This window comes from Cyrtonyx montezumae, unplaced genomic scaffold (genome assembly GCF_038088225.1).
Source record: "Cyrtonyx montezumae isolate F1298 unplaced genomic scaffold, pur_monq_1.0 scaffold_21, whole genome shotgun sequence".
Taxonomy (NCBI): domain Eukaryota; kingdom Metazoa; phylum Chordata; class Aves; order Galliformes; family Odontophoridae; genus Cyrtonyx; species Cyrtonyx montezumae.
Genome location: NW_027071948.1, coordinates 5,149,315 through 5,168,161, shown reverse-complemented (window position 1 = coordinate 5,168,161; position 18,847 = coordinate 5,149,315). Strand labels below are relative to the sequence as shown.

The window sequence follows — 18,847 nt, the reverse complement described above, 5'->3', positions numbered from 1 at the left end:
CTAATACATTCTGAAGGCTTTGAATGTTGGTGACAGATACTGCTTGAACCTTAACACCTCTGTCTGTGTCCCCGGATCCCTCCGTACCATGTGCTCCATTGAGGTCTGACCTGAAGAGTCTTCAGAGCACTGTCACACGTGGGCCAGAGCTGTGGTGCAGTTGCTGTTGTTCTCCAACTGGGAACCCCTCTCAAGGTGTTGCTACACGTTCGGGTTGCATTTACAGCTCGTGTTCTTCGTGTTGGGGAAATCTGGAAGTGGTTCATACATTCCAGTTGAGCTGATTTATCAGTCAGATCTGTAAATAATTTCAGCGCTGTGATTTCCTTCATATCCTCCTTCCTCTCTTTTTCCCAGCAGTACATAATAGGCCTTTATTATGAACTGGTTTCTCAAATGAATTGGTTTGTTGGCTTTTTTCTTCTTTTTTCACCAAGTTTGCATGGCACCATGTTAAATCCCACTTGCTTTTCCTCCTTGTTAGCTCTGCCTTCTTCTGTCTTCAGTCACCGTGGAACTTTCTAGCTAGTCTTTCTAGCTTCAAGCTTTTGTTATCTGCCTGTTCAGGTCCTTCCTGCTGTTGAGCTACTTTGAAATCCCACCTGTCTGTGTGCTCCAGTCCACACTGTGTGAAAAGGGACTGCCACATCCCTGCTCTGCGACAGGCTGCGCTCTGCAAGTCACCCAGAGCCATGCTGGCTGGTTGGACTGCTGTATCACATTGCATATTGATGTCCACTTTTCTGCTTGCTATTTTCCCTCAAGAGTTTGTTTTGTTTTGCTTTACTGCATTGCACATATCTCACTGTCATTTAATATTTGTGTTCTGGATTGTTTTTCCCTGGATAAACTGGGCTGCAGTTTTGTCGGTCGAGTCCCATTTCATTTCCTGCCATATTTCTGACCTCTTTGGGTTCTTCAGTGCTTCACTGTCCTCACTGGAGCTTTAAACACCTTTTAGTTTGTCCTCTGCAAATAGAATGTTATATGCTGCTTTTATTAGAACCTTGAAGTTAACAAGTGTGATTTTGTGCCCGCACGCTCTGCATGGGTAGACACTTCTTGCTGTTTTAATGGATGGTTTTCTGTTGCCAGTCTCACCTGCTCAGTGTTCTTCTGTGAGGCTTTAATTTATCACTGGTAATGTCCTGTAGTTCTTCAGTTGTCTGCTCGTTTGTGGTGTAAGTGAATGTAAATCTTCTGGTGGTGGAGACTGATTCCTCAGAGTGCAGTCATTGTGCCTGTTCAGTGTGGATACTTTTATTTCAAAACCTTATTATTTTTTTTGTTTAAGATGCACTTCTTAAATATCTTTGTTTCTTTACCAGAGAGAGACAATAGTCCAGCATCTCATCACTTAAAATAATTTCATTTTCAAATCAGGCTGCCTTTAATGGTGAGGACCAAACCATCCTCTGTTCCTTCTGCTTATTCCAAGAGTGTTTTTACCTTGCAGGACCCCCTGGCCTGTAATTATGGCTGTGGTTTTCTCTTCTCCATCTTTCTGCAAGAACAACTTTTTTCTTGCCTTTGCTCGGAACTGCTTTCCAAATGAATGCCTTTTGGATTAGAAGGAACTGTATTTGCCTGAAGTGCAATCCTACAGGATTGACTCATATGTTCACCTGCTTCCCTGTGAAGCTCAATGGAAGGAATCCAGGTGTGTCTGGGGCACTCTGATGGCTCTTGTTTCTGGAGTACCTCAGGCCATGAGAAGTGGGGATGGCGTGCACTGCTGTCCCATATTTCACTCTTCCTCTGAATCTGCATACGAGTTCTTAGGAAGTCAGTGTTTTGGGAATAAAGCTTACTTTTGGAGTGTTGAAACAGTGTAATTTGCAGAGTGATAAATAATTTTTTGGTCAGATTCCAGAGAGGACAACAGAGGAATTTGTGTATGTGTGAGAAAGCAGTACAGTGGTTGTCACTGCTCTGAAGAACAATGATGTGGGAGCACAGCCTTTGTTTTTCACAGGAAAGCAGAATTTGCAAAGAGTGGTTGAAGAAAATAAGAAAATAGCTCTGGTTCATGCCAGTTTTCTTTTTTTTTTTTCCTTACTTTTTTTTATCCACATGATTTAGTAAAAGAAGGGTGAACCTTTAAAACATCCAGGTGTCTGAGTGTGGCTGCTGCGGGGTCTGTGATTCAGAGCTGTCTGCACAGAATGCCACTTTGCTTCCAGAGCAGTACGTTGTTGGGCCCCGGAAGGCAGCGGTGGCTGCTCAGCACCCAGGACGATTCAGAGAATCCACACTGTGCATTAACATATCCCTCTCCCTTTCCTTTTTAGTGGGATGAATGGACATAAATTGGTACCAGCTGGAAAACCGAAGTAGAATGCCTCTATGCATTACTGCAAACATCTCTATTGCAGAGTGTTTCCATGAGGTTATTGCTTGGCGTTCCTGCTTAGCATGTGAGGTGTGTTTGGAATGCTTTTGACATCAGCTGTCCCACCAGTTGGGTGTCTCTGTCCTCTTGTCTTGAACTCGACCCAGTTTAACTGTTCTGGAGGAGTAGGGGTATAAAACCTTCGCAGCGTGCAGGCTAGACTTGGAGCAGTAGCTTGATCTGAGTGGAGGTCAGTAAACTTGAAAGCAAACATCTTACCTGTTTCTAAACACACCTCTTCAAAACAGAGGACTGGAGTTGCTGAGGCAACTCTCCATTGCATTTTACTTCTGATTTTAGTGCAGTCTCCATATTTGCAGAGTTCTAGGTGCTTTACACTCCAGTAGGAGGGAGTGTTAAGCCTTAATGAAGACTTGTGTAACTTCCTTTAGCTCTGCCGTGACAGTGTATTCCTGCTCTTACAACTGATTGAAAGGTTTGCTGGAAAAAGCAGCGTGGTCACTGGGTTCCTTCCTGTTAATGTTCTTAAGTCAGTTGCCTATTTTATTTTACAGAAGTATTTTCCACCAAGCATCAGTGTTTAACTGGACATTTGAGGACAGAAAGGTGCCCTGGTTGCCTGCAGGCTGTTGGGCAAGGGGCAGATGTTGCAAGGGGAGGGCAGATGAGCAAAGACAGAAAACACTGAAGTAACAGTGCTGGGCAGTTAACAGAGCAGAACACATGAAATTATGTTTTCCTTTAAATGTCTATTCATGATTAACAATGAACAGCTTCAAAAAAGGAAATGAATACTGAGGTTTTAATGTGATGTCTCCACAAAAGCAAAATGCTTGTAGCACCTCGGAGTGTTATGAAGCTTAATTGGTTTTGAAAAGGTAAAAGCTTGTGAGGAAGAAGCGTTGTTGTTGTTGGACCAGTCTGCATTGGAAAGCTGAAAATGAACTGTGGGTACCGTCTTGCTCACTTTCAGATGTAACACTTCTGCAGTGACCTGGGGAAGTTGCTTCTCCTTCAGGTGGGATGACATTTACAGCAGATAAATGTGCTCAGAAGGTGAGGTGAGATCCCAGGTGCTGTTGTGGAGCTGGTGTAGTCCATCATGCAGTGGTGCTCAGGGACGTGGTTTGGCAGTGGGTTGGTAGATTTAGGGCGCTATGGTTTGGTTGCGGTTGGACTTGATGATCTCGAAGGTCTTTTCCAACCTGAGCACTTCTGTGATTCTGTGATCAGAAATTCAGGCAGTTTCACAGATCTGGGAAGGGCAGAGAAATCCCTTGCTGGATTTAGCACAGGTTTACTCCACGAGTTATGCTGCAAGTGGCAGTCAAGAGGACTGGATTATTCACTTCGCAAAGTGAAATGCAAATACCATGTGTGTACTTGACAGTGTTTAGCTATCAATTCATTTCCTTAGGATTTTAGACTAATTAGATAGAAACTTATTTACTGAAAGGAGTGCATTTAGACAGGAAGAAAAAATGCTTTCCTCAGAAACCCCTGGATTTCTGCAGCCTGCATATTCTGCCAAATTCTGTTTCAGCGGCTTTTGGACAAGAAGGAGAAAAGTAAATGGAACACTTTATTGTGTTGTATATTTGCTGTCTTCTGGCATTTGTGTGGTTTATAGATCCCTCCTTATTCAGCAAGCCCTCTGCTAAAAGGAACTGCTGCTCCAGTGTATTTCTCTCATAGTTTGTGGTTTAAGACAACTGCACAGAGCTGCAGACTTCACTGGTGTGCAGTGATGCAAATGGTGTGCAAAAGTATCACCTCGAGTGGAATTGGACAGGCTTTGAAAAGAAGGAAAAAATCATGTCCATATGTTATTAGCAGCCAAACAAGCTAAAAATTCGACAAAGACCAGGGAGGAAAGTACTCCGAATTTCCGCTCACAGGTCTGCTTGCTTAGAATTAGGTGGGATGTTAAAGCATAGAAGCACCAGAAAGGAACAAAAGCTTTATTCGAAACAGACGTGTCTCTTGGAATGCATCAGGCCAAACCATCAGACTGCACCAAACCAGTCAGACTTGATCCCTAGAACTGAAAACCTTTAATGCACGTTCTGTGGGTTTTTATAATGTCTTTTGGCCGTGTTATGAGTATTTTCAGTTCATAAAAATAGTAGAAAAGATGAAACTGGTGTTAATGCAATAGGAATATAGCATTTGTTTATTTACTGGAGCACAGATGGCATGAACTGCTTGCCAGTGCAGTGGCTGTATGAGCTCATGTCCTGGAATACCTGTGTGCTGTGCCAGAGGGGTGAAGTCTGGTACAGCAGGGCTGGGGCAGCTGTCTGGGAATAGGTTTTACTGGCCTGGTACTGAGGAAGAAGCAAAGCACAGACATTTTCAGTACGTGTGCATCTTATCTTACCCATCATCAGTGGGAGTCCTTGTGCCTTTCCATGGATGGACTGGTTCCTGTTGCCTGTATTAGGAATGCCATCTTCCAAGTTCTTTCCATTCACTTCCACTCCTGAGAGTTTGCCTTGCTGCAGGATTTCTTTATGCCGTTCATTTTCTGTCCTGTCACAGAATCCTTAGAGTTGGAAGGGGCCTCTGAAGGCCATCTAGTCCAGCTCCCCTGCAACGAACAGGAACAAGTGTCCTTTAATTACTGCAGTAATAAGGCCTTGAATAGACAGCATGTGAGCGCACTGCAAGGGGTGTGCTTCTGTTCTGAGGGCAGATACAGAGATGGGGACTTTGTAAGGCACAAAGAGGAAGTCTTACTTCCTCTCCCTCTGTATTTCCAGTAGCTTTGTGTGTCAGCAGAGTTACTTCCTACTGATTCCTCCCGAGTGCAGATACCGTGGCATCGGGCTCTGAGGTTTCTCTGTAAATGTAAGATGACAGAAATATCACAACGTGCTGATGGACTGCTGGTGTTTGCCTGACAAGCTCTGTTTTCCAAGGGAAGCTGCAGCACTGCTGTAGGACTGACGCTGTTTGCAGGCAGCGCTTTGAGCCAGATGAGTTCATAGTTAGGCAGTAATTACAGGCTTACTTGAAAGCAAACGACCTTGCACCAAGGTGTGTGCTGACATGCCGTGAGCCTGTTTACCTCTGCTGGACGGACTTTTCTTCCTTTGTCATTAATGGTGAGGTGTTATGTTCAGTCCTAGTCCGGAGTCCGTATATGGGGGCCCGGGGCCTGCTGGGATAGGGTTTTACACTTGTGCTGTCCTTTTGCCCTTCCACTGAACTCTTTTCATTTCAGTCATGAGCAAACAGTCAGTGCCTGAACTAACAACCCTGCAATCCTCCAAAGCACGCCTCGCTTACAGTACCAAACAAAGGGAGGCCTGCGTGGGCCGGCCCAAGCCAAGGAATGCAGCTTCGGGGTTCTGCTCCATAAATTTAACCAGCACGACAAAAAGGAGATAATATGAGCCTTCGTGATGATCTGAAAGGGGGAGGTTTGTGTCCCATTGATTGCGGTCTGGCCTATTGCCAGGCCCCGAGCCTGACCGACAGTTGAACCATATCGTTAAGGCGTGTAATACAGCTCAAGTCTTGTACAGCAGCCAATGAGTACATATCCAGAGGGCAAAAGTTTATAAAGAGTTGAGGCTGTCCTGTTTAACCCTCTCACACTGCATGTAATATATACTGCTGCCATTCAGAAATAGTCCCATTGCTATTAAAAATGTAAACCTTCAACTTTCTTTACTTGGAAGAAATACACGTGTGTCTGATTTCTAATGTGCAGCAGATTTATAAAGTGATCGGAGAGAAATACGTAAAACTGATCCTTCAGAAAAGAAAAGAAACAACCCATCCCACTTCTTTCGTAGTTGGTTACTTCTGCTGAGATGTCTTCTGGTTGTTATGCAGAATCTTTCGTACAGATGGAGCTATTTATTGCCTTGATGTCACCTCATTTAGCACGTGGCTGGTATTTTTATAGATAATTTTTCCACCTAATGCTGCTGTTAACATGTGGAGCGCTCTTCAGCAGTCCGGTAAGCACAGGCAGTTGATTTAAATTGCTCTCACAACTGTTAGCGTTAAGGAGCCAAACAAAGGTCCCCAGGAGCTCCGCCGCTCAGTGCCTGCTGTGCTGATGGGCTGAGAAGGGCTCCACGTGGAGTGTGGAGCTGCACAGGGTCAGCACGGCCGTTTCACTGAGTCCTTCACACACGCCTGGTGCTTAATGCTGGGCTGGAGCCAGTGCTTTGCATTGTGTGCTCGACGTATTTTAAACTCAAAGTGAAATGAGCACTTCTGCAATTACTGTAAGAGGGCGTTGCTTGGCCCGCGTGGATGGTTTTTGATGGGACCATTGTAAACATGAATGCATGTCAGCAGACTGTGCGTGGAAGTTTCAGGGCTTCGCACTGTGCTCCCGGGCAGAGTGACATTGTGGCCCTGAGCTCTTTAAAGTTCAGCTCTTCTCACTCAGATGGATGCTGGAAAGAAAGCACTGCAAGGAGCCTTATCTTTTACTGTGAGAATGGGAGCACCTTCAACGCGTCAGTGAGACAAGAGACATCAAGGCTAGGAACAGCACCCTGTGCTCAGTGCGAGTCTGGGAGGAACTGCAAACTGAGAAGGTGTTTATTTACATGTTTTTTTCCTCTCTTTAAGCTTGATGGTACCAAAGTGCTTGAAAAAGTTTGCTGTGCTATTAGGTAAGGAAGCACCAACAGAGAATGATGTGCTGAGTGCTGCAGCTCCTCAGGGTATAAACACACACAGCTTGTGCAGACCTTGGATTTCTGATTGGGATCCTGAAGGCTGAGGACATCTGCTGCTCTGCTGTTCACAAGGACATGATTCTTTTAACTTCTCGCTTCCTTTTGAAGTGTAGCCTTTAGAGATTGTATGCAGTCATAACCCCAGCAAGTAGCATTCAGTTTTGGTTTGATCTTGTATACAAAGGAAAGGGGGGAGGGGAGAAAACAGCTCCGTCTCAAAGAGGTTGGCAGGAACTGCCTGCATGATAAGCAGTTCCTTCTTCAGCATGCTGGAGCTGTCCTGAGTCAGATAAAGGCCCTCAGTATCTGAGCTCGTAGATCCATCCAGAGGAGGGATTTGACTGTAAGTGGGAGGTTTTAACCCAGGGCACCGTTTATTTGTGTGTTTCTGCCTGAAACTAGCATTCTGGGAGCACGTTTAACGAGTACAATATATTCCGTGCATTTGCTGGAATAAACAGTGCATATAAGCTTCCTCAGATATGCAGTCAGCAGGGAGCTGTCTGACTCGAGATTTTACACATTCTTGCATCTAACTGAGATGCTCTAATGCCAGATGCAATATTCAGACTGCACTGCTGTGTGCATTTGTAACGCACCTTAAAAACATCTGTCTGAATTGCTGAATGAATTCCATCACAGATCTGCAGCAGCTCTCTGGGTTCAGGTGGCAGTTCCTTCTCCAGGCATCCAGCTGCAGCCCCAAAGCCTGGCAGGTGGGCAGTGGTCCTGGAGGTACAGCTCTGCCACCTGCCATGAAATCTTCATGGCCACAAGGCCCTGTGAAACAGCCCAAGTCGTGTAACGTTCTCATTCTCAGACTCACAGAGCACACACACTGCTCAGTGAGCGTGGGAGACATTGCTGCTTGTCACAGTGCTCAGCATTGGAATCAAAGTACCATTACATACATCACTGAGGAATTGTGGCAGTGGTGGACTTTGCAGAACTCTGATAGGAGATATAGGCCTACCTGGAAGTGGCATACATTTGTTCTCATTTGTTATCCATGAGATCCCGTGGTATGACGGTGTGTTCTGCAGCTCTGCTGGGTCTGATGAACTTGTAGGTTATTTTCCAACAGACTGTGGCACTTCTGAGTGTACCCACACTGCGTCCTCCCATTGTGGACTTAAGAGACTGCTGAACACTGTCTTCATTCTGCTTCTTTTGGAAATATACATGGGTGAAGGCTGCGGGTGGAATTCAGTCTTGAACTCCCAACTGTGACAGGGATTTCAGCTTGTACCTTTCCAATAGAAGATGTAAGACTATTCTTCCTTCAGTTGATTGGATTAAGTCTTTCCTCAATGTCTGAGATGCACTAAAACCCCCCGAGACAAAGCACGCACTGTATTTATGAAGCAGACTTCTTCCAGAGCCACGGAGGTAACAGGTTTAGTATTATTTCTCCAAAATACCAGCAGCAATTGAATTGTTTCGTAGGCTTGTGCTGCTACCTGCCAATTTTCCTTTGTTTGAACGTAGGTTGCTTTATAATCATTGCAGTGGGGGGAAATCGTTCCCAGGCTGCAGGTCAGCATTGCCAAGTTACAGCACAGAGCAGGCATCCAGTGAGAAATTTTATGCAAACTTCAGGGGAAAAAAAAGCAGGTTTACAATGGAAACAGTGACAGGATCTGAGCTAGACCAGAACCAGTAAGTTTATTGCTCTAAACGGGTTCGAACAACAAGGCTGTTAGACTGCAGCACCTTTGTGCACGCCACGTATTGGTGATAAAGCTGGACGCTTTTGGCAGCAGGAACTGGGTCCAGCTGAAAAAGAAACCATTAGTGGGGAGTGTGGGAGTGCACTGTGCCTCTGGACGCCTCTTGGAGGCCGACGTGGTGGATCTGCACACTGCTGGTTGCCAACCAGGACTTGGGTTTGGGTGTCAGTCAGTACAGCAGTTCAAGCCTCTGTCAAGAGCCTCTTCCATTAAGTGCTGCTTTCACAGTGCCAGAATGACGTCCCCTGTGCTCCCAGCTGTTGTTTGTGTTGGGTTTGGGGTGTCCTCGTGCCCTTCTGATGATGGATCATAATCTGCATGCAGGTTATACGTGCCTCAAGTTGAGCTTTTCTGATAGGTTAATAGTTGCCAGTGCTGCTCCTTGGTCGGGATAACAGGTTTGAAATTGTACAGATAAACACACTGAATGAAGTTCCAGTGTTGGTCACGGGTGATAACACACAGTGTGCTGCAGATTCACGTGTGCCATTTCAGAAGTGCAGTGCTTTGTTTCCACAGACTGTTACCTGGTGCTGGTTCGTTCCCTTCTGATTTAAGTGACTAGGAAGCGATCTTCTAGGAAACGTTTATGCCCAGAGGATGCTCAAATATGTGTAACAGTAACTGCTCTGCAAACACTGCAGCTACAGCCCACTAAGAACCACTCTGATGGTGTGAGAGGTAAACCTGTGGTAAAGGGACAAGGCTGAAATGTAGTTCCCTGAAACGTGCAGTGTCTCCTGTGGAAGTTTTTCCAGTCTGAGTTGGCAAATAGGTCTCTGTGAGCGGCAGAAGCGAGCAGCCTTCCCACATCACCGGTCTGCGATCTGTTTGAATGCAGAAATACTGGTTGAAAACTGCTCAGCTGAATCACAGGAGTTCTGTGGACTGTTAAGCAAAAGCCAATTAACACTGCGAGCTGTTTTCAGAGGGGGTACAGCCATCTGAAATGAGATTCTCCACTGTTCAGCTTTGTATGAACAGTGAAGAGCTGTAATGTGTGCCTCAACCTTCTGACACCATTTCCAATCTCTTTGTGTCTTCATTCAGCAGCACTCTTCCCTGCTGTGACTAGTAGACATGAGGGCATTTCTGTCTTGTATTGCCTTTTGTGTGCTTATTAAAAAGGAATCAGCAAATCTGTTGAGTGCATGTTTAATGTAACACAGATGTGGGCACACCACCGTTCATTCTGCTTTACAAGTCTTCGCTTTTTGCATTTCATCAGTATTGCTTATTGTTTACAGAACGTAACTTGAGACGGTTGAACAAATTTTTAGATTATAAAAAAAAAACCAAAACCAAGTGGAGCTGTGTGGAATGCTGTTAGCTGTCCAGAGCAAACAGAGCGCTTTGCCAGGGGGCTGATGGACTAAAGCAGTGCCATTTATGCTAGCTGTGGTGGCACTTCATTGAAAAGCAGCTGGCTTCCTTACCACCGGGATGAAGTTTGGCCACGGAGTGTAGTGATGGGGACAGCAAGTGCTGTACTTCCATTACTTCCTCTGTTAAAAACAAGAGCCCCACAGGCCAGATGTTGCCAAGTCTCACTGTGCTGCCCAGGCCTTCTGCTGCATTCTGACTGCTTGTAAGCCAGGTATTCGAAACGATTTCTGCGATGTCCTGCTTGCTGCAGGATAGATCTGACTGAAAGGATCTGCTCTTTCCTCCCTTCTGAGGTAGTTTTGCTTCCACTGCTTCAGGTACTTCTCACACTGCTACTGAGCATTGGAGAAAATCGTGGTTGAATGTTCATCTGAATGTTGGTTAATACAGAAAGCACTACGCAGTGCTGTTGCTCATAACAGGGGAAGTGTCAAAGTGAAAAACTGATGATTATCCCATGGTGAGTTACATACTGCACTGTGCTTCACACGTTTGCCCTTTACACAAAGTTAATAGGGAGTGCGGGTGCTCCAGAGGGGTTGCACAGCCAGCCAGGGCTTCCTGGGGAGGAGAAACATTGCTCTTGTACTTCTGGAAGTGAGGGAGCAGCACAGGCAGCACGGGGTGAATATTACCGTGGTTCGAGCTCTTTATTTGGAAATTTGCCATAGTGTTTTGCATTCCATAAACACAAATACATGTTTTGCTTGCTGGTCTGTAAGAATGGGTAAGAAAGGCTGATATATTCAGGAATAGACTGATGCAGCTGCAGATAAATGCTGCTTTTACCTCTGAGGGGCAGGAGAGGTGAACTGCTCCAGAGTTGCAGTAATTAATGCTGAAGCTCTAACAACTGCATACAGCTGTTACTCAGAGGGATAATTGTAACTGGGATGGCTTGTGAAATCATCTAGTACCTAGTGTTGAGGTTACTCTGGCTCAGATGAGTGCTACTGATGGTGCAGTGCCGTTTTAAGGCATTACAATTTGCAAATAAGGGGAACAAAGTACCTCTGCAGCAAACTGAGTTTTCAGTTATTTTTTAGCTCGGATGCAGAACTCTGTAATTAATTAAGAAATGTTTTACTTAAACCCAAAGCTGTGAGAACATCTGCGAGCAGAGGTACAACTCAAATTGGGTCATGTTTTACTGGTATCTTTAATACCTGCATTTGTTACGGTTTCATGAACCCCTGCTTTGTTTTGTGTTTATTTGGAGAATTTCCACTTTCCATTTCATTCTCCCTGCACACAGAGCGCATTTCCCATCTCAGTGTAACTGCAGCTCAGCAGAAGTGCACTCCCTGAAGCCTTCATCTTTTTGTCCTTCCTGGAGTTCCTCAGGAGGATCAGCACTGAGTACTGCTTCTGCACTGCTGCAGACGTGCTGTGATCTCATAACAAAATCCGAACGTAGCAGGCAGCCCGGGCACATGAGAACCGTGAGCTGGCTGATGGCTTTGTGTGCTGTGCTGGGAGTCGGTACCTTTGACTTCTCTACCTTGTTTGCAAAATACGTGACTGATATCAAACAGAGCAGCAATAGTCAAAACACACTGAGAGAGGTCAGTCACCCAACGGGAGGGCAGCGGAGATATGCGAGGGATTCTCTTCCAGCAGTATTCACTGCAGCCAAGAAGGGGCAAAAAAAAATGGTCTGTCACGATTGAAAGGCAGAGGTGTCTCAGACTGGGAGGAAAACACATTTTCGAAGTGTGCGTGTGTTTTAAGCCTCGGCCAGGATTGCTGGAGGTGAAAGGTAACAAAGAGACAGGGCTCCGGAGAAAACATCTGCAGAAAGCAAAGCGTGGAAGGCAGGTCCTCCTGTGTGCTATTGCCAAGCAGCTTAGAAAGAAAAGCCGTGCTTACGTGGGATTTTCTCCTGCTATCTTCTGATCAAAAAGCAGAGAGGCAGTTCACTGTACGGAGCCTTTACAAAGAATCAGGATGGGAAGGAGAGTGAAAATGGTGCGTTTGGCTTGGAGCACCGGTAACAGCAGCAGTATGGGAGGTGCAGAAAGCCATGCAGCAGCCCCAGAGCAATGCTGCTGGGAAAGGACGGAGCGTAAAGCAGGGCTGTGCTGCCTGACACAGCTCTTCTGGGGCAGGGCGTTCCAGGAGCTTAAAGGGATTCAGAAGATAGTTTTTAACAAAATACTGCCAAGGGAGGAACCTGCCCTGTGCTGCTGTAGCTCTGTGGCCTGTGTCATCCCCTGATGTCTCAGGCTGTGTATATCCTTTGTCTTTTTGAATAGATGCTCAGGAAAGGTAAAGTATGCTAAACCTTGCTATGAAGGCTCTGATACTGTTTTCTTTTGTCTTCACTTCACTGCACGCTCCTATTTTCCAACTCCTGACACCTGTCCGTTCATGGGAGCTCTACCTTGGTCAGTGTGCTCTTATTTTCTGTAGAGAAGTGAAAAGAAATGGACACGTCAATGAAGCTGTTAACAAACGGATCAGAGAACTTGCAGACTGTCTGCTCAGTGTGTTTCTTCATATTACTTCAGCACACTGCCCCTTGTAGGAGAAAACTGAGATTTATTTGAAATGGAAAGCCGTGTGAATAGACACTGTGCCTTTGAGATCGTGCGCTGCAGAATCCATACGTTGTGCTTGTGAAGACCTCGTGCTTTTTAGAGGCTGACACACCTCGTATTTCGAAACAAACACAGCTCTGTGTGCTGACAGGTGCAGGTGGAATTAAAAGCCCTGCTGTTGCACTGAGTCGTTTTTCTGCATCTATTCTGCATGCAGGACACAAGCAGAGAGAGTAAGAAAGCCACGCTGCTGCAGAGGACCCCAGGGGCTCCTGCCCCGTTACTCAGAAAGCGAAGCAGAAGGACAAGAGCAGCTGTTCAAACTGACTGACAACATCCAAGATGAGTTGTAAGTACTCATTTACTTTAAGGAGTTCCATTTGCTACCACTGTGTCTTCAAGAAGGAGAGAAGATGTACACACGTACAGGCCTGTTTCAGTTGTTTTCTCTGGGTACCAATGCACAGCACAGCCCGTGCTCCTCGTGCCCTCCATGGTGGCCTTTCTGCTGACTGTACTGATGTCATGGCACGTGCCACAGGGTCCTGTTTTTCACTTGTTGCCAAGTGTCACTGATCTCACGTGGCATGCAGTTTCCAGAAGAACTGGAGCCATGGCTTCTCATCTCTCATGCTTTTTCATGATCTGGTGTCCTTCTGTCATTACAAAAGACGAAATTTCAGCAAGTTTCTAAGTAATTAGCATCTAGCATGTGTGCCCAATGCAGGCTAAACCCTCCTGAGCATAAGGAAATGTTGCTGGAACCTGTACTTGTTCCACAAGAGGCACGAGCTTCATGCAGACTGAACCAGTATCTGTGCCTTCCTCTGTCTGCTGTTTCTCACAGCCCAAGGCTTAGCTCAGTATCCTGCAGCTCCGTGGAGCAGTGTGTGAATCACAGTGCTACCTGAGCGCTCTGCTTCACATGTGAGGGAAGCTAGTGTGGATGCCTGTGCTATGTGCTGTTCCCAGCAGCATCAGTGATGAGGCACTGAGAGCTGTGTGCCCATGAGGAAGAGTTTGTAGTTTGCCACTTGTGGCCCTGGGATCTTATGGTCGTATCACCCTATTTTCATCCTATTGAAAGGACTTAAATGGTGTCTCCAGTCTGGCTCCTAAGTGAGAACTGGAAGAGAACAATTTGTGACTGAACAAACAAACAGTGTCAACTCTTCACGAGTGTACCCCTTAAGGAGAACTGTGGGCTTCTGTCATTTCAGTCACACTGTCCATTCACTGTGACTTTCACCATTAGGAGCATCACACAACAAGAAAACAGCGTTTCTTGTCATGGAAAATAAGTACCAAATTATGCCTCTGACTTTTATCCCAGTATCATAATCAGAAACATATTTAGAGACCTGATTATTTGCATATTTTCCTTCGGAGTTAAATCCATAAAAGGGGTTTAATACCTTGCTCTACTGTTCTAACTAAATGTTTCCACATTTTTTTCCAGTTAGACTCACTGTTTCACTTCTGGAAAATATTGTGTAATTACTTCCTGATGCTGTTAAAAACCCACAGATTCTCCAGAGATCTGGTTGCTTCTGCTTTGTTCTACTGGATCGTGTTTCATTTAATCTTCCATTTTATTAATTTGAGATTTTTTAAACAGTGTCGATGCACGTCTGTTGGGCTCTTTAAAACAGATAAATCAACGAAAGTAATATCTTGTAGTCGTATCTTAAAAGGTTAAATACCCATTTTGAGAACTGGGCATGGAGAAGAAAATAACAGTTGGCAAGAGAAAATGCGTAATGATGCATGACTCAAACTCAGAACAAAATGTAGAGCTTGAGCACTGGACTGGCTCATGTTTCAGGGCTTCGCCGTAAAATACGTCCTCTGATGCCATTCCTCAAAGGACATACATGGCACCATTAAAAATCAGAGCTAATCTTCTTATGGGGAAAAAATAAACCCCGGGTTTGGGTTTCCAGCTGTTCCCACTGAAGGTCACAGGGGTTTTTGGTGGTTTGGTTCTCTCCAGGGCCATAACCCCATACATCTGGGAAAAAAACCAACAGTTCTGCTTTTGTGGGTGTACAGCACCTCCTGAAATGTCTCAGCTGTGCACTGACAGTTGCAAAGAATGGTGGCACAGTATATTTGGGATTTCTGATAATTACCTTTGTAAGATTTTCTTTCCCTGCTGGATAAGGAGCAAAGGCCAGTGCGGCAGCAGCTCTGCTCTTCCCATGGAAGCATCACCCACATGAAATGCAGAGTGTCTGTAAAATGCTGGACTTTTCTTTGCCTCTTTTCAGAAACAAGACTGTCCTGCAGGCTACCCAGCAGCTCATGAATGACTGTACTCTTCACACCACTTAAAATGCAAATTTAAGTTAATGTGAATGAGCACCGTGTGCCTCTTTCACTTCTAGGGAAGCAAAAGTGTTCTTAGCTGACGTGACAAGGAGGCAGAGGTCAGGGAAAAGACAAGTTCAGCACTGAACAGCATCTTGCAGACAAGTATTAGCAGAGAACTACTACAGTCATCCCTTCCTATCACAAAACATAACATGGTCTGAGCTTTTGAAATAGTTTTGGTTGCTAACATTCCATTTGTAGCCAAGGGTGCGTTTGGATGCAGCTCACTGCAGTTGGTACGAAGTGTCAGAGCAGACAGTAGCTGTGGAGCTGGTTGGTGGAGTCTGTAAGCTTTCAGTGTAACTAAAGCTCTTCAGACTGAAAGCCATCAGTGTTTTCACGCACAGTGGAGTACACTGCTGGACACATTGGGGCACCAACAGATGTGTACAGATCAGAAAGTAGTGAGTGTGAACCCACCTGAAAGCAGCAGAATCCTGGTTTTGTGTTCTGTTTGTGCTTTGATACAGAACTCTGCACTGTTTATTTCCTTCTTGCTCTCCATATATAATTTTCTGAAATTTTCAGGTTAAAAAACCAAAATCATCAGTGAAGCTCTTTTCAGCAGTAATGAGATGTGAGGGAGTGTTTGAGCGTGAATTATCTATTCCACTTCTGCATTCCTTCCTGCTAATTTTTACACATCACCTTTTCAGCCATCGTAATTCTCCGTCTTCTTAATTCACTCTTTCCTACCTCCCCTATTCATCACTCGGACTAATCTCCCTGGGGAAACCTGCTTGCTGCTTAACCTTTCACCCCAGTGTTAAACAGCTAATTTCTCTTTTCTAGCTACTGATCCAGCAGCAGGTCGCACTTGTTTTTTGTTTCACAGAGGTGTGGCAGGAGGAGGCTCCTGGGTTTATAATGCTTAAAAAAAAAGCTTTTGTCATAAATATCTCCAAACCTTTTCACCCATCAGTAACAGCTGAAGTTACTGTTACACTTCGGTGGAAGTCTTCCTGTGTTCAGATGCAAGGAAGTTAGTCCTCCCAAGTCCCTTCAGAGGATCCTTTATATCCCCTTTTAAGGTCCAAAGCTACAAGGGAGGCAGTTAGCGCTCCTCTTTGGTCGATGAGGGGATCTTTTTCCAGCTCGGCTTCTAGAGCAGCTGAAGTACAGATGAATTGTATCTGCTACACTATTCTTGTTTCACTGGAAATGCTCAAGGTTAGGACGTCTGTTACAGCCGAGCATTGGTGTCACGTCATTCACTTCTTGGTTTTGTTTTTCTCTCTCTCGCAGCTTCATAGCAGTGGAGAACATCGAGAAGTACTGTGTCCTCATCTCATCCAAGGCCGTGTATTTCCTCAAGAGCGGTGACTACGCGGACCGTGAAGCCATCTTCCTGGAAGTGAAGTACGACGACCTCTACCACTGCCTGGTTTCCAGAGACCACGGGAAGGTGTACGTCCAGCTGACCAAGAAAGCTGTTAATACGAGCAGTGGTGTAGCGATGCCAGGCCCATCACAGCAGAAACCAATGGTAAGGATCCGTGCCTGCTGCTCCTTCCACGCAGGCGTTTCTCTTCCCCTCACTGCACGTACTGGAGCTATTTCTGATTGTCAGTGCTTGGTTCCTTGCGCTGCTCAATAATGAAAACTTACTTCTAAGCTAAACCTTTCTGGCAGCAGTTGTTTTCACTGCTGAAGAAGAACTTGATTCATAAACTCTTGAGGAAAGCTGAAGGTAAATGTAAAATAGTCCTGAATGCAGAAGTTACATTAGGAAATATTTATTTACCTGAGAAATGATCTTAATTATAGATACGTGTAATAAGCACTGTGCTATTTACTGTAAGTTTTCTCCCTACATACATAATCTTTTACAAAATAAATGATTTATGTCATACACATAAAAATGTGTGAGCATTCTCACCTCTCAACCTAGTGGGATTTTTGCCTTATGACAGTAGTTGCTCCAGGTCTGTTTTACAGACAAGGGTACAAGCTCACCCCTGACCTAACTCAGTTTACATTCCAAACAGCAGAGGCAGATGAAAGGTAGGAGAGGAAGCAAAGGAAATAACCTGAGATAGCTATGCAAGATGTTTCTGTTCCCAGCCAGTGTTACCAAGACCCCAGTTCCCTGTCGTTCCCTCTCTCATTTCTTCCATGCTACACCCTCAGCTCTGAGAACAAGATCTCCACTGAATCCCTTCTATTCCTTCAAGCATAGCCACCCCCATTCCTTCAGTTAGTGAAATAAAAACAATAACGGTGCCACTTTGACAGCACACACATCTCTTTCTGCAGGTCAACGTGAAATCTGAAGTCCTTGCAGTAAAGCTATGTCAAGAAATAAACTATGCAAAGAGCCTTTATTATGAACAACAGCTGATGGTAAGACTCAGTGAAAATCAAGAACAATTAGAGCTGGACTCTTGAAACATCTTCCTTACTGCCAGAGCAAGCTGCAGGAGTCGGTCTGGAGCTGATGTGTTCTGTAATTAAGAGAAAATACTATATGGGAAGGAAATAAATATGATTTTAGTATTTAACTGTACGGAATCGTTGTAAGAAAACAAGTGTGGTGGGCTTTTCTTGTTTTGATTTTAAAGCACTAGTTGTATAACAAAGATACAGCTCAACTGCATTCAGGTTGGGAGAAGCCTTGTATTTTGCTAACATGTATATATGTAAAAGTGTTTCATGTAAATAAGAGTGTCCAGACCAGGGTGTCAGTATAAACGAGTCTGTTTACAGTGTAAAGAAATTAAAGGAGCTATACTGAGTCTTACTGCAGTACCTGAAACTACCTGCTCGTTCCCTCTCTGCTTTTCACACTTCAGGAACGTTCATTAAGAGTTAAAAAGTTGCCTGCAGCTATTGGAGCACAGAAGCCCTGTAGTTCTTAGCTTTAACACTGTGATTAGGGTGCATTGGTTTCTGGGTTGTTTTTTTCTTATGAGTACAGCTAAGTGTACCTAATATTGCACTGAAAGGTCATTGTTTTTAACAGAATTGTGGTGAATACTGCAGAGATGACTCACTAGTTTAACTCCATTTCCAAAATAAAACAGAAAGCTGAATCTGTTCTGAATCCAGAACCCAGAAATCCCTGCAGTCAGTAGCTCTGGACACCCCTGCTTCCAGGTGGGTTTGAGCATCGTTCGTGCAGGTGGCCTTGGAAAATGAAACCTTTACATTCAGCTTTTCCCTCTGCTCTCAGTGTCTGTAGTTGGCTGGTTAGTGCTGGAAACGTCCGGGTGGGGAGACATCACTGCATCGTTTGTCTTAAGGACAACATCTTCTAACTTAAAAGTTTTGAAATAAAAAAGTATATGCTTTTTCAAACGTTGCATGTCACACGAGCATTTGTCTCATCAGCTAGCTTTATTCCCAGGAGCTAGGCAATCTAGTGGGGCTTTCTCGGGGGGGGGGGGCGTTCCAGCACTGACACTGTGCTCCTCTCAGCTCACTTATTCACCTAGAGACAAGCAAAGCTTTCTCTGCCGGGTATGCACACAGTGCTGATTACCAGGAGTAACGTACAGATGAACGTGCAAGAAGCACACTGTCTCTTTTAGCATTCCAGAACAAACTGAATTAGAACTGTTGTTTTTTGATGGTGGTTGTTTTTTTTCAGGCTCAGATGATGTTGCTTGTTGCCATAACCCAACTATTTTTGTATCATCTTGGAACTCCTACTGTGGACTTCCTATTGTTATTGGCACTATTAACATTATTACTAAGTGAATAAATACAACTTTCAGATGCCAAGGGCCATACTCAAAAATAGATTTTAAAGGAGGTGGA

The 18,847-nt window shown here is 44.8% G+C and overlaps 1 protein-coding gene across 3 annotated transcripts in view; it reads left to right on the top strand.

Moving 5' to 3' along the window:
- VPS13D (vacuolar protein sorting 13 homolog D) overlaps positions 1-17,509 on the top strand; it is an 83,279-nt gene extending 65,770 nt beyond the window's left edge. For all 3 annotated transcript variants that reach the window (XM_065738157.1, XM_065738154.1, XM_065738155.1), the window contains 3 exons: positions 12,933-13,064; positions 16,334-16,574; positions 17,345-17,509. In XM_065738157.1, the coding sequence (XP_065594229.1) occupies positions 12,933-13,064; positions 16,334-16,574; positions 17,345-17,476 (505 nt within the window). In that variant the 3' untranslated portion in view covers positions 17,477-17,509. The remainder of the gene's footprint in view (positions 1-12,932; positions 13,065-16,333; positions 16,575-17,344) is intronic.
- The last annotated feature ends 1,338 nt before the right edge of the window (positions 17,510-18,847 follow it).